Source organism: Gavia stellata, chromosome 4 (assembly GCF_030936135.1).
Source record: "Gavia stellata isolate bGavSte3 chromosome 4, bGavSte3.hap2, whole genome shotgun sequence".
NCBI lineage: Eukaryota > Metazoa > Chordata > Aves > Gaviiformes > Gaviidae > Gavia > Gavia stellata.
In genome coordinates this window covers 48,555,127-48,569,125 of record NC_082597.1, presented here as the reverse complement: position 1 = coordinate 48,569,125, position 13,999 = coordinate 48,555,127, and the positions used below count along the sequence as shown (strand labels likewise).

The window sequence follows — 13,999 nt, the reverse complement described above, 5'->3', positions numbered from 1 at the left end:
GTCCGTGGGTCCTGATGGGATGCACCCGCGAGCGCTGAGGGAGCTGGCAGAAGTCATTGCTGGGCCACTCTCCATCATCTCTGAAAGGTCCTGGAGAACAGGTGAGGTGAGGTGCCTGAGGACTGGAGGAAAGCCCATGTCACTCCAGTCTTCAAAAAGGGCAAGAAGGAAGAGCCAGGAAACTGGGAGGAGTGGCTGACACACCGGAAGGCTGCGCTGCCATTCAGCGTGACCTGGACGGGCTGGAGAGTTGGGCAGAGAGGAACCTCATGAAATTCAACAAAGGCAAACGTAGGGTACTGCACCTGGGGCGGAATAACCCCATGCATCAGTACAGGTCAGGGGCTGACCTGCTGGAGAGCAGCTCTGTGGAAAGGGACCTGGGAGTCCTGGGGGACAACGGGATGACCATGAGCCAGCAATGTGCCCTTGTGGCCAAGAAGGCCAACGGCATCCTGGGGTGCATCAAGAAGAGTGTGGCTAGCAGGCCGAAGGAGGTTATCCTCCCACTCTGCTCTGCCCTGCCCTGGTGAGGCCGCACCTGGAGTACTGTGTCCAGTTCTGGGCTCCCCAGTTCAAGAAGGACAGGGAACTGCTGGGGAGGGTACAGCAAAGGGCTGCGAAGATGATTAGGGGACTGGAACATCTTTCTTATGAGGAAAGGCTGAGGGACTTGGGTCTTTTTAGTCTGGAGAAGAGAAGACTGAGGGGGGATCTTATTAATGCTGATAAATACTTAAGGGGTGGGTGCCAGGAGGATGGGGCCAGTCTTTTTTCCGTGATGCCCAGCAACAGGACGAGAGGTAACGGGCACAAACTTCATCACAGGAAGTTCCATCTAAACATGAGGAGGCACTTCTTTACTTTGAGGGTGGCAGAGCACTGGCACAAGCTGCCCAGAGAGGTTGTGGAGTCTCCTTCTCTGGAGATATTCAGAACTCACCTGGACGCATTCCTGTGCAATCTGGAATGAACCTGTGAACCTGCCCTGGCGGGGGGGTTGGACTAGATGATCTCCAGAGGTCCCTCCCAACCCCTATCATTCTGTGATTCTGTGAGCTTTGACTACGTTGGCTTGACAAGCATGAAGTATGCCTTTTTTGAACTCATCGTTCAACTTTGAAGTTATTTGCAGAAAACTCTGCACCTCAGATCAACAAAGCATCTTCCTCTCTCCCATTCCCACCCCCAACCCCATAACCGGCAGCGCCCTGTGCATGGAGGAGTGACCGATCCACAACACAGCGAGCCTGTGCAGGCGCAGGCTGTGCTGTGCCGTGCTGGGGCTCAGGGAACGGGGGTTCTTTAGCCTGGAGAAAAGGAGGCTGAGGGGAGACCTTACCGCTCCCTTCCACAGCTTCAAAGGCACCAAGGTCCACGAAAGTAATAAAAATACATGCCTGTTTTCCAGATCACAGGTGCATCCCCTGTTAGACTACTTCATCCCCTTCTGCCTGGTTGTCTCTGTCATTAGGGCCCCAGAGCGGAGTCAAAGGCTACTGAGGATATTCAACACTTCATGCAGCGAGGCCCTAAAGATTGCATTTCTGTGCTTTCACACACTCGCTGCATGACAGACCCCCCCCGCTGCTTTAAACTAACACGACGTGAAAATAAGTCCTGAGATACTAGAATCGTTTAAACCTTTTTGCAGCCTGCTTGTTGGGTTGTCCATCCAGCCTGGCCCACGGATAGGGTGGCCCTGGAGTTTCCAGAGGGATAAAACCAGCAGAATCAACTACATAAAAGGAAAGGTACGAATTCTCATTTGCCACCAGGGAAATTTTATATCCAAAGACACTATTTAAAGTCCTCAATTAACTACTGCGGATGAATGTAAAAATCTAGCTGTAGAGTCTCGCCTAGTTTAATACAAAGTTTCCTTACAATTTCAGGTAGAGGCAAGAGCCGCAGTGGTGCAACGAACCACAGTCTTCTCGTTTCCTCCCAACCTCCATGCTTCTTTTAATCCTCCCCACGGAAATCAGACGCCCTTTATTATACAAGTTCTAGTGTGCAAGGAAGCTTTACGGATAGGAAACTTTAAAACTGGAACAGTTCCTCGATTGGCATGTTCACTTAAACCATACTTCATGTATTTTAGAGAGTGAAATCTAGAAGAACTTAGCACTTAGAGACGACTTTGCATATCAACTACACGGCTTCCAGCCCAAGGCTCCCGCCGCCGGCCCAGCGCCGAGCCGGAACTGCGCCTGCGCCGCCCCGCGGCCGCGGGGCGCGTCGGGAAATGGAGTCCGTCGCCTCCCGCCCGCCAGGAGCGCCGCGACGCACCTGGGCGGCGGGGACGGCGGGGCGGGGCGGGGCGGGGCGGGGCGCGGGCGCCTCTCTCCAGCAGCCCTCAGCGGGGCGGTGGCTCCGCCGCTCTCCGCCGCCCAGCCCGGCCGCGGGCCTGGGGCACCTCCGCTTCCCACAGCGGCGGCCCCCGCCCTGGCAGGGCCGTCCCGCCCCGCCCCGCCCCGCCCCGGCTGTGCTCGGCGCCGGGCTGAGGCGGCCGCGGGGCGGCGGCCCTTCGCCGTTGGCGGTGCCGTTCCCCTGGCCTGGCAGCCTTTCCTCAGGCTGCCTTTTCTGCTTCCCGGGGTGCCGCACGCCCGGGCCTGGGTCATGGATGCCCTGGCCCCAGGCTGTGGGGACCTCGCTGGGTCTCATTCTGCCTCCGCCGGGACAGCTGCCTCCTGCCGTTACCCAGGCTCTCTGCCTCGCTGTACAGCCTTTGAACGTGTGCTGCCTTGACCCTGGCTGGACGCCAGGTGCCCACCGAGGCCGCTCTATCGCTCCCCTCCTCAGCCGGGCAGGGGCGGGAAAACACAACGAAAGGCTCCTGGGTCGAGATAAGGACAGGGAGAGATCACGCACCCGTTACCGTCACCGGCAAAACACACTCGGCTCGGGGAAATGAATCTGTTACCAAGCACATCCGAGTAGGGTTATGAGCGAGAAAAACGAAATCTCGGAACACCTTCCCCCCACCCCTCTCTTCTTCCCGGGCTCAGCTTCACTCCTGATTTTCCTCTGCCTCCCCCCCGCCGAGCGGCGCAGGGGGACGGGGAATGGGGGTTGCGCTCAGTTCATCACACCTTGTCTCTGCCGCTCCTTCCTCCTCACACTCTTCCCCGGCTCCGGCCTGGGGTCCCTCCCACGGGAGACAGTGCTCCACGAACTTCTCCAGCGTGGGCCCTTCCCACGGGCTGCAGTTCTTCACGAACTGCTCCAGCATGAGTCCCCCGTGGGGTCACAAGTCCTGCCAGCAAACCTGCTCCAGCGTGGGCTCCTCTCTCCACGGGGCCGCAGGTCCTGCCGGGAGCCTGCTCCAGCACGGGCTTCCCACGGGGTCGCAGCCTCCTTCGGGCATCCACCTGCTCTGGCGTGGGGTCCTCCACGGGCTGCAGGTGGATACCTGCTCCACCGTGGACCTCCATGGGCTGCGGGGGGACAGCCTGCCTCACCATGGTCTTCATCACGGGCTGCAGGGGAATCTCTGCTGCGGCGCTGGAGCACCTCCTCCCCCTCCTCCTTCACTGAGCTTGGCGTCTGCAGAGCTGTTCCTCTCACATATTCTCGCTCCCCTCTCCGGCTGCTGTTGCCCAGCAGTTTCTCCCCCTTCTTAAACATGTTATCGCAGAGGCACTACCACCGTCGCTGAGGGGCTCAGCCTTGGCCGGCGGCGGGTCCGCCTTGGAGCCGGCTGGCATTGGCTCTATCGGACATGGGATAGAAGCTCTCCAGCAGCTTCTCACAGAGGCCGCCCCTCCAGCCCCCCCCCCCCGCTACCAAAACCCGGCCACGCAAACCCAGTACAGAATTAATTCCTCCTGGCCGTAGCTGCTTCTGTGCCTCATTTAGGCACAGCTATACAGCTGCAGAGCGCCCCTGTTTGGGTAGCTCTTGGCAGTGGTAACACTTTCTTCCAAAGGCGGCTCCTGCCCACTGAGAGTTCATTACTCACGGCCCTCGTCTGCTTCTCTGAACTTCCCTTCCCCTGTGTGCCCCAGTCAGTTGTAGGGCTTGCAGAACTGTGGGAGCCTTTTCCCATCACTTCTCTGTTCACAGCTCTCGCCAGTACTGCCCACCTTGCTGCCAGTGAGCAGTTTCCTTCTGTACTTAGGTGAGGTCATTCCTGTAGAAATCACTTTATTCCAGTGGCAAAGTCCCAGTGGTCAGGCATGCGGTATTTTCCTTTCCGGTTAGTCTTCGGGCCATCCGCTGATACCCGAGTTACAAGCAAATTGGTAGGCTCCTAGAGAGACCAGACGACTTCCAGTCGTTTCAGTGTCTTCGTACTTCTCCCCCGGCTTGGGTGTAACCACCGCTGAGCCAGCCTTCTACCATTTGTGCCCACGGAGTCACTGGCACCTGAAGTGTTCGTCTCCAAGTCACTGATGTCACTCAGTGTTGTAAATCTGACCCCATGTCCTGGCGATACCAGTATGCCTCACCATTTTCCAGGACTGAAACTTCATTTCCCCCCCCTCGATACTTTGTGTTCCGAGGCAGCCTAGGACCTGAATGAGAACAGAGGCGTTAATTAGGGACACAAGCGTACGCTGTTCTTTCTGCTTGAGCTGTGGCCGTGGACGTCATGGAAGCCAGAAAAAGCAATGAACCCCAACACTGTAAGCAGTTAACAGCTAACAGTGTACTAACAGGAAGCAGCAAGTTTCTCCATCCAAAGAAAGAGGTAGAGTCAGAAAAACACTGGGCACAGGGATGGTGGTTAAAAAATAGTCAGAGAATAAGGTTTGTCTTTGTGGTGTCAAAGATCTGTTTCTAAGACCGCAGTTCCTACGGCAAGACGTTGGGTATTATTTAAGCCCCGCCAAACGGGTTTGTTCCGTTTTACGTTAAGGAAACACCGGAATGGGAGACTCTTTGCAACGGTCCGATTTCCCCTACTTTACGCTGAAGCAATGGAGGTAAAGGAAGATGTTCAAGCTGGACAGGCCACAGAGCGCCATCATGCTGATGTCACGAGCTGGAGGAGCGGTTGGCAACCGTGGAACTGTAACATTCTATACCGGCTAGCAACTGCCTTCGTCGGTTCAGCAAGCCTGGAGAAGGTACCGCCTCCTTCGTCCAAGCATATTTCGCTGCCCGTTGGGGTTTTGTTTGAAAAAAGCACCAGAGCTAAGGTTCTGAAGGTCCAGTTTTTGAAAGAAAGCTACTGCTTTCAGGATAAGATTACGATTTGCCTCAGTGTTGACAGCTCTAACGTTTTCATGTGTATGTTCTGCCAGTATTAGGAGAGTGGAGGAGAAGCACGAGAGGTGAAAATGGCCGCAGTTGGGAACGACCGCTATTTCCATTTCCATGCCCCCTACGCACAGGTAACTGCTGTAGATTTTAGAGTGGTTTGTATCCTTGATTTTCTTGATATATCCGTGTTGAAAGGGAGGCTTGTTATGTAAACTTAGAAGCTGATATGCCACTCTGCCTGGGTCATGGCAGCATCTGTAGATCAAGGCTCTGATGGTCGGAAGTCGTGTGAAGAGCTAATGATCATCTAAACTATGGACAATTTCTCCGGTGAACTCAGGCTCAGGCACTCAGGGAACACATACGTTAAAGATGGCGCAAAATCAGTTATTTAAAACAACGTCCTCCAAAATGGGTTTGTTCTTCAAAGAAGTAATTATATTCCACCTGGTGAAAATCCAGGGCTGGCTGTAGGGCTCTTCGTTATTGCATCCGTTCCAGCACTGGGGGAAACTCACTGAGAAATAACCGGCAACCTGGCATTTACAGCTCTCAGCTGGGATGTCGTTCACATCCAGGATATAAACCTGAGTGTATCTGTTCAGGGTAAAGATAACCTCAAACGTTCTAAAATATCAGAGCGTGGTCCCACAAAATCTTAGTCCTCTGCTCACTGCAGTGCACCGTGTATTAATCCATTTAGTCCATTTTCATGGTGATATTTACACTGTCTGAGAACTGTCTTCTCCTGCAGCAAAAGTACCGCAACATCTCCTGCTTCTGGGAAACACAACCCTCAGGCTGTGCGAGGATCAATTGCGCCTTCCATCATAGCAAGCCTCGTAATATAAATGGACTTTTTTTGCCACCTAGTAACAGTGAGTAAAAGTATTTTCTCAACAATTTGTTCGTTAGAGTGAGTAAATACACGAAAATGCCCCTCCAGGGCTTACTTCCAGTGCTGACGTAATATATATTAAGGTCAAGAAATGTACCACGGCAAATCAATCATCAGGTCTGATTTGCTATCCCAGCAAGTTCGAGGCCAAGAAAGGAATTGCATTGGCAATTGTCTAGGGTCGCCGTATGGATTTGCTTAGCTGTCACGTTACGGATCTCCCTACCTATGAGTGACATGAGAGATGAAGTCACAAACGGCAGTTTAGGTTGCTAAGATCCATGGAGTGAAAACGTTGCTTTACTTGGGGATTTGCTAGAGTAAATCTCTCTAGTAGTGAAAATGGTTAGTAGGCAGGAAATCATTTAAGAGAAAGGAAAAGTAGTGTGTGCGGTGGGGGGAGGAGGTTGGTAGGGCCCCTAGTAGCCGTATCTGTTGATAGAGCACAACATGGTACATGGGTGAGACACCCCTTGTCTAGATATCATCCGATTCAGGGGCCTTATCTCCAGAGCTGTGGACAGGTGTCGTAAGAGAAGTCCAGCAAGCCCTCGAGTCAGAAGCAAACACCTCGTGTTCCGGAAATTCCCCCCGGAAAAGGCAGCCTCTCATATCTGGGCATGTTGAGCCTAACTAGCCACCCAGGACCAAGGCAAGAACTTGAGTGCTGTTTCTATGAGTGCCCATACCGCTTTTAGTACAGTTCCCACATCCACAGCACCGGCCCCTGGCAGCTAGTGCTGTCGTACACACCACGTAGGCACGCTTTTGGGTGTGGTGTGAGTCAGAGACGCCGCCCAAGAGGCACTATGGACAAGGGCATCCTGTGTAAGAAAGAGCAGCGTCCAACAATCAGAACGAGAAAATGGACCCAACCCTTTTCCTTGTTACTGCAATATGTACAAATTCACAAGCATAACAACAACCGGAATAAGAGAAAATGCCCATGCTTCATCTTCTTTCTTTAAAGCTGGGAAACATATCCAACCTCAGTATTTTCAATATAATGCACAGAATCCTGATTGTACCTAGAGTTGCAAATTGGTCAGCTTGAACAATACAGATAGACTCACCATTTTTCATCATTTTAATTTTCAGTCCGTTGCATTTCCCGGCTCTCAGAAAATGCTACCCCCGTGCTGAAATAGTTTTGCTGCAAACGTCGTGGGTAGATATAAATTCCTAAGGAAAAGAATATCTTTGCTGATTTCCTTCTAATTAAGCGTAAATGATTTTCACAGAATCACAGAATCACTACGGTTGGAAAAGACCTGTAAGATCATCGAGTCCAACCTCAAGAAAAAAAAAAAAAAAAACAAAACCACGCCACACAACAACAACAAGCCACAACCCACCCAACACCACACAGCACCATGTCCATCAAGCTACATCCCACAATGCCACATCCACACGCTCCTTGAATACCTCCAGGGAGGGTGACTCTACCACCTCCCTGGGCAGCCTATTCCAATGTTTCACTACTCTCTCAGTAAAGAACTTTTTCCTAATATCTAGCCTGAACCTCCCCTGGCGCAACTTGAGGCCATTTCCTCTAGTCCTGTCACTAGTCACTTGGGAGAAGAGACCAACAGCCACCTCTCTGCAACCTCCTTTCAGGTAGTTGTAGAGAGCGATAAGGCCTCCCCTCAGCCTCCTCTTCTCCAGACTGAACAACCCCAGCTCCCTCAGCCGCTCCTCATAAGACTTGTGTTCCAGACCCCTCACCAGCTTCGTCGCCCTTCTCTGGACACGCTCCAGCACCTCAATGTCTTTCTTGTAGTGAGGGGCCCAAAACTGAACACAGTATTCGAGGTGCGGCCTCACCAGCGCCGAGTACGGAGGCATGATCACCTCCCTGCTCCTGCTGGCCACACCATTTCTGATACAAGCCAGGATGCCATTGGCCTTCTTGGCCACCTGGGCACACTGCTGGCTCATATTCAGCCGGGTGTCGATCAACACCCCCAGGTCCTTTTCTGCGGGGGAGCTTTCCAGCCACTCCTCCCCAAGCCTGTAGCGTTGCCTGGGGTTGTTGTGGCCAAAGTGTAGAACCCGGCACTTGGCCTTATTGAACTTCATCCGGTTGGCCTCAGCCCATCGATCCAGCCTGTCCAGGAACTTCATCTTCTTTCTCAAAATCTACAGTTTGTACTGTACTTGTAAAGAGAGCTGTGATTCAGAAAATGTTGATAGAGAAAAATGTCTACAAGCTAAAAATGGGTAATCCTGTGCTTAGCACTGCTAAATTCTTCAAAATCGATGCCATGGGGAGTGATACAGGCCTGCCTATTATTCAGCATGTTTAAAATATTTTCACAGGTGGGGTCCTAAACTCATTTACTCACTTCAGTCCAGGTATTACTAATCACACGTTTCCCTATGTTGTAAGTATCTCTCTGTTTTCTCATACTTTCTGTAGTTGGAAGATGCTCGTTTGCCAACCTCCGCAGAAGGTGTTGCCTAAAAGGCACAATCAGTCTATTTAATGATTCCTTCAACGCCATAATGATTTCAAACCCATACCTGCTGGTCTGAACCTGGATTTCATGTTCTAGTTCCCTCCTTAAAAAAAATAAATTTGATGTTCTTTTCTGCAGATGTCCCATTGCAAGAGGGTGTCCAAGAAGGGATTCTACATCCAACCCTTCGTCGAGAATCACTCAGAAAGCGAGAGAATATTTTACCACCAATTCACCCTCCACTGATTATAAATGTCAACAGCGAAGAGGATGAAGAGGACGATGAAGAGGAAGAGAACTGTAAACAGTTTTTTTCTTCCTTTTACAAGGAACTAGAATGGGTTTTTTCGACTCTTGCAATGTACTTCGCAACCGATTTATTATAATAACCATTACATTTTTAGAAGCGAGTTGTTGACAAGTTTTTGAAATAGTTTCCAGCTAATTCACATAGCTCTTTTTCATTTAATAGAGTTTAAAATGTGATCCACAATTCAGATGGACACCAAAGACCCTTCAAAATTTCTCAAAATTTGGGGACAAAACTACAAGTTTACAAGTTTAGGAGGTACTTCTAAGCTGTGACTGTATCTCCCTTGAGATGAGAGAATCCTAGGGAAGGAACCAATTGCCCGTTCCCAGCGAGGGAAAGTGAGAGAACGGCCTACTCTCACGCGTTCACTCCGCAAATTACCCCGCTAGTTCTCAGGCAGCCCCAAGTTGCTTTGCACCATCCCCCTGCCCTCCAGGTTGGCGGGCAGGGCTGCCTGTTCGTGGTTTCTAACTCGGTTTTAGGCTGAGTAAGCCACATTAATTTAAACAATATAAAAAGTGATGTAATGCCAGCTCTGCCGGCAGACATTACAGGATAGTAACGTTGGGCAGAGGTTTCGTCACAAGCACTCCCTGATGACAGGTTTAATCAGAAGATTTCCTTTTGGGTGTAAATGATGGCTTATTTTGACAATGAGTCCTGAAGATGTTTCTGAATCATGTTAATTCCACAAGCATTTGCTTCTTAATATGTCTTGTAACTGCAATTCTTATTGCACTTGGAAACACCTACTGTTAAGGAATCACTTTTCTGTCCAGAAGCAGAGGTTGCAGTCAGAAAAAGCCAAATCGTGACCGAAATGAAATTCACTATGGTCTTTGATTATTAAGAATTGTTGCAGGTCTTTGTATAGCTATCTAGTAAAATCTTTTAAAAATATTTCCTACAGATGTTTCTAATCGGGTGCCTAAGACTGCTGAAGACATTCAAGAGGAAAGAGCAATAAAGGAAATATGCTATACATCTGGTAAATATGAAATTAGTCACTCCTCCCTCAACAGCAATGATGCCACTATAGTAAACGTTGGTTGGTTTTTTTTTTCCCTCCTCGTGAATGTTTAGGAGAGTATTACAGGATTCGGTACCCTCACAAACACCAATCAAGAAGAACTGTGTCTTCACCTCGGGAAAATGAGCTATCACCCTTGGAAGCTACCGAGCGAGACTTGCAGAAAGGCAAGTACTTTTCATCTTCTTGGACAACGTTTACCGCTTTTAAACTTACTGTTACAGGGAGAAACTATTACACAGTTTGCCCCTCCTCCCCCCTTTCTTACTTTAGTGACAACAGAAGAGAGCATGTTACAAAGAGCGTAAAAATACTTCATTAATTTTTCCCCATCTATATATAGATATAGATACACGTAGTGTCACACACGTGGTGACTACCTGCATCGATTGTAGATGGAAAAGGTAGAAATGGGCTATTAACCCTATGTGTACTTGCCCGAGATACACAACATAGGTCTTTCATATAATTTTACTTCACGGTCCAGATTTATGTAGTCTAATTTTAACCATCCTAAGGTCAGGAATGTAGTTTAAGTCTCTCATCTGGGCTCTCTGTTGTCAATGGAGAAAGACAGGCACTCTTATGGGGCTGTTTACTGAGACAGGCACTCCTATGGGGCTGTTTACTGCATCATAAGATAGCGCCAGCGAAAGGCGAGATGAGTCACTTCCCCAGAGGTGCTCCACGCTCTCTGCTGGCTCTCTTGGGTGTCCAGATGACGAAATGTAGCGACACATCAAACTTTTCTAGAACTAAATTTAGAGTAAATAAATACCCCCTTTAAGTGTCTTCTGAAAGGTAAGAACGAGAGAGTTCCATTTTGTTTCGAATGTTGGGCTTTATCCAACATAATTAAGGTGAAAGAAATACAAATTAATAAATATTTACCTCCCTTATTATGCTTCTCCTTCATTCCTGGCCAAGTGGCATGACTGAAAAAAATCTGTAGTAGTTTTTTTAGTGAATAAGTAATAACGTAATTCCATTTTAGCAGAGAGTTAGGTTCTTACTATAACAAGACACCAGAGTAGTCAGTAGATCAGTCATCAAAAACTGCCAAGCAGAAATATGACCTGCTACTTTTACTAAAAAAACAATACTGTTGCTTATTTTGTGTAAATCTTAGGGATAAAATCTTGATAATTATGTAAAACAGATTTGAGTAGGATGATGCAAAAACGCAAGCGTAGAAATGCGTACAAGTTAAAATGCTTTCAGAACCGTTATGTTTGTGAGACTATCCCTAGTTCAGATGAAAAGGCTTTGTATTTTTCAGTTATCATACAGAGAAATATTAAAGCTGCAGTCCTGCATCTTGTGTAAGGGAGCTGACCCCTCTGCACACACTCGCTTGATCTTAAAGAAGACACAGTGTTTTGCCCCATTGAGTTCAGTATAGAATCATGTCATCAAGGTGGAAGAATGCCCCGTTCTCCTTGCATTTACTTAATACTTAGTGGTATTTAATCCTTTTTCTTCATAAACATTTATTAGTGGTAAAAACAGCCGTAATTGTTGTAGTCGTCTTTTTTCCCCTTGGTTTGTCAATGCAAAATAATGCAGTACCACGTTAGGGATGCTTGCTCTAGCTTTGAGCAAACCGGCACGCATCTTCTAGCTCCAGAACTGTACTGCACAGTACAAATGTATCTCACATGCTACTTCTTTTCCTCCCACCTTTATGCACAAATTGTATCTTTCTTGTAGGTGTTCTTTACTCTCAGTAAGAAACAGTTACCACTGAGAAACAATTCCATAATTGAACCTCCGTTCATACCCCTCTGTATTTAAAGCTTTTTAAATGGACTGTGTCTCTAATTTTTTGTGAGCCTTAATGAATCAGCTGTTTGGTTTCACTGTATTCTTTGCATTTTTGTATTCATTTCAGTTAAAAACTTAATGTAATTATAAGAAGAGCAGGCTCTGTGCACTGTTCACATTTCTCAGGGTGCTCTTGAGTACAGGTAACTTTGTGAGACTCCTTTCCTGTAGGAGGTGACTGCTCTGTGGCGCAGAGGAACACATTTGTTGAAGGGAAAAGACACGAGGCACTACCTTGGGAAAAAGGACCAACTGCATCCAAGTATTCCAATGTGAAAGGGACTTAATTATTACGTATTTCCTAATTTTCAGAAGAACGACCTTTACCATTTTCGCTACCTTTCTTTTCAGCAGAACCTGAGCCATATGGTGGGAAATGCTCCAAACAAAAGAATCAGCTTGACACAAACAGAAGAGTTTGGACCCAAAGGGAAAACTACGGTAATTCTTACATCTTGTGTATAAACTGAAGATGTTAGGCTTCTTGTGGAATTAAGAATGTGAATTAACGGAATTAAGCTGGAATTAACAGAAAGCCAGAGTGTTAATAATAATGACTTTGAACCAGATTTTACAGAAAATGGTTAGTCATTAGGCAGCATACTCTAATGCAAAATCAACTGCCTAGCACAAAAACACCATACTGCCTTGCATCTAGTGCTTTCACAAGCAGAGATAGAACAGGAGATTGGACTATGGGTTCGTTTAATCTAAAAGCAATTGATGCCTTTGGGAAGATTTTCAACACAGGAACATTCACTTTGTTCAAGGCAAGGATGTCCGTGGCAGAATCGCCTCATTGGAAGATCCTGCGAGCCTGACGGAAACGCTGCAAGGTTACAAATGATGTTTAAAGTGCCAGAGAGGGAGTCTGTATTTAACCCTAACTTGTATTTCCGAGGTGATGCGTGAGTCACCTGGTCCATTCATTGATACTTCAGCTAACGCGATACTTAATTCACGTTATCAGGCTAAGGGAGTCTTCCCTCAAACTGCCCCTGATATTAAGAAACAATGTATATGTTTTTTCTATAGACAAATATACTTCAGGATCTTACAATGCACCAACTTGGAGGAAAAGAAATCCACGAGCAAAAACATTCTCTAAGTTTCAAACAACCATTCAGGTAACTGTTTGATAGAAATTTTTACGATTCCGTCTTGTCAGTAAAAGTGACATGTCTCTCCCCACCTAGAAAACGTGAAATGGCTCTGAAAACTTGCCCAACCAAAACCCGCAAGATTCTAAGCAACGCCGAGTAGTCTGAAAGAGCAGTTAATGGTTTCGTTTGTTTGCGGACACGTAATTTTGCCTGTCTGACTATCTAATTTGTCACAGTATTACCGCTATGAAAGCAAACTCTGTACCTGCCTTTAAAGTGAGGAGCTACAAGAAGCGTGTTTTGGCTTGTGGCACTGGACAAAGCACAGTAGAGACTACAGGAGTGTGATCTATTTCTCTCTCTGCTTGCTTGCTCGGGAAGCATCTGCAACAGCTGAACGATGATCAGCCGAGGTCCAAATTCGTAAGGGGACTCAGGCTACGAAACATGCACACGATGCCCTTAGGACCATTAATACATTTTACAGCTGACTTGAAAGCAGAGATTAGAACCTCCATCTTGTGTCTCTTAAAATGTTTCTGAAAGAGCACAGAGTTTTACTCTGATAAATTATGCACAAAATGTTCTGTACATCTATTTTGACAACAGAGCCGAGAAGACATGGAAGTGAGGAGAAAAGGAGAAGGTTACGTAGAGAGGAGAAAGAGATGAAGCGAGTAAGAGGGAGGAAGAACACTGTTAACGTTTAGAAACCGACCAAAATGTAAATTTGTGTTTAAAAGTAGTTGTTTGTATGGAAATTTGTGTTTAAAAGTAGTTGTTTGTATGGAAATTTGTGTTTAAAAATAGTTGTTTGTATATTATAAAGGTACAATAAACGTAGCTAATAAAAACAAAGATGTATTATTATATTTTAGAGACATTATTTCCCTTGCTTGTAAGAGGACTGTCATCAGTTAAAATAAATTCCACTGAGCTGATGAAACAAGGAAGGCCAAGGCCTCCTGTGAATTAAACCTGGCAAGGGATGTCAAGGTCAACAGGAAGGGTTACTTCAAGTGCATTGGAGGCAAAAGGAAAACTAGAGAAATTGTGGGCCCGCTGTTGAATGAGACAGGTGCCGTGGTGACGGACGATGCAGAGAAGGCGGAGTTACTGAATGCCTTCTTGGCTTCAGTCTTCACTGCTCCGGCCAGCCCT

General features: G+C 47.7%; 1 protein-coding gene across 1 annotated transcript; it reads left to right on the top strand.

The window, feature by feature from the left end:
• The first annotated feature begins 5,288 nt into the window (after positions 1–5,288).
• Positions 5,289–13,510, top strand: LOC132316907 (uncharacterized protein C12orf50 homolog). Its single transcript, XM_059816685.1, has 9 exons — positions 5,289–5,342; positions 5,966–6,089; positions 8,707–8,861; positions 9,067–9,136; positions 9,792–9,869; positions 9,965–10,078; positions 11,907–12,007; positions 12,677–12,862; positions 13,448–13,510. The coding sequence occupies exons 1-9, from the start codon at positions 5,289–5,291 to the stop codon at positions 13,508–13,510; spliced, it is 945 nt and encodes a 314-aa protein (XP_059672668.1).
• The last annotated feature ends 489 nt before the right edge of the window (positions 13,511–13,999 follow it).

Bases quoted from the DNA above. Each gene is read 5' to 3' on its own strand.
- LOC132316907 (XM_059816685.1), top strand. From the start codon at position 5,289: ATGGCCGCAGTTGGGAACGACCGCTATTTCCATTTCCATGCCCCCTAC. The intron at 6,090-8,706 runs GTGAGTAAAAGT...TCTTTTCTGCAG, and splicing joins TTTTTTGCCACCTAGTAACA to ATGTCCCATTGCAAGAGGGT. The intron at 10,079-11,906 runs GCAAGTACTTTT...CCTTTCCTGTAG, and splicing joins CGAGCGAGACTTGCAGAAAG to GAGGTGACTGCTCTGTGGCG.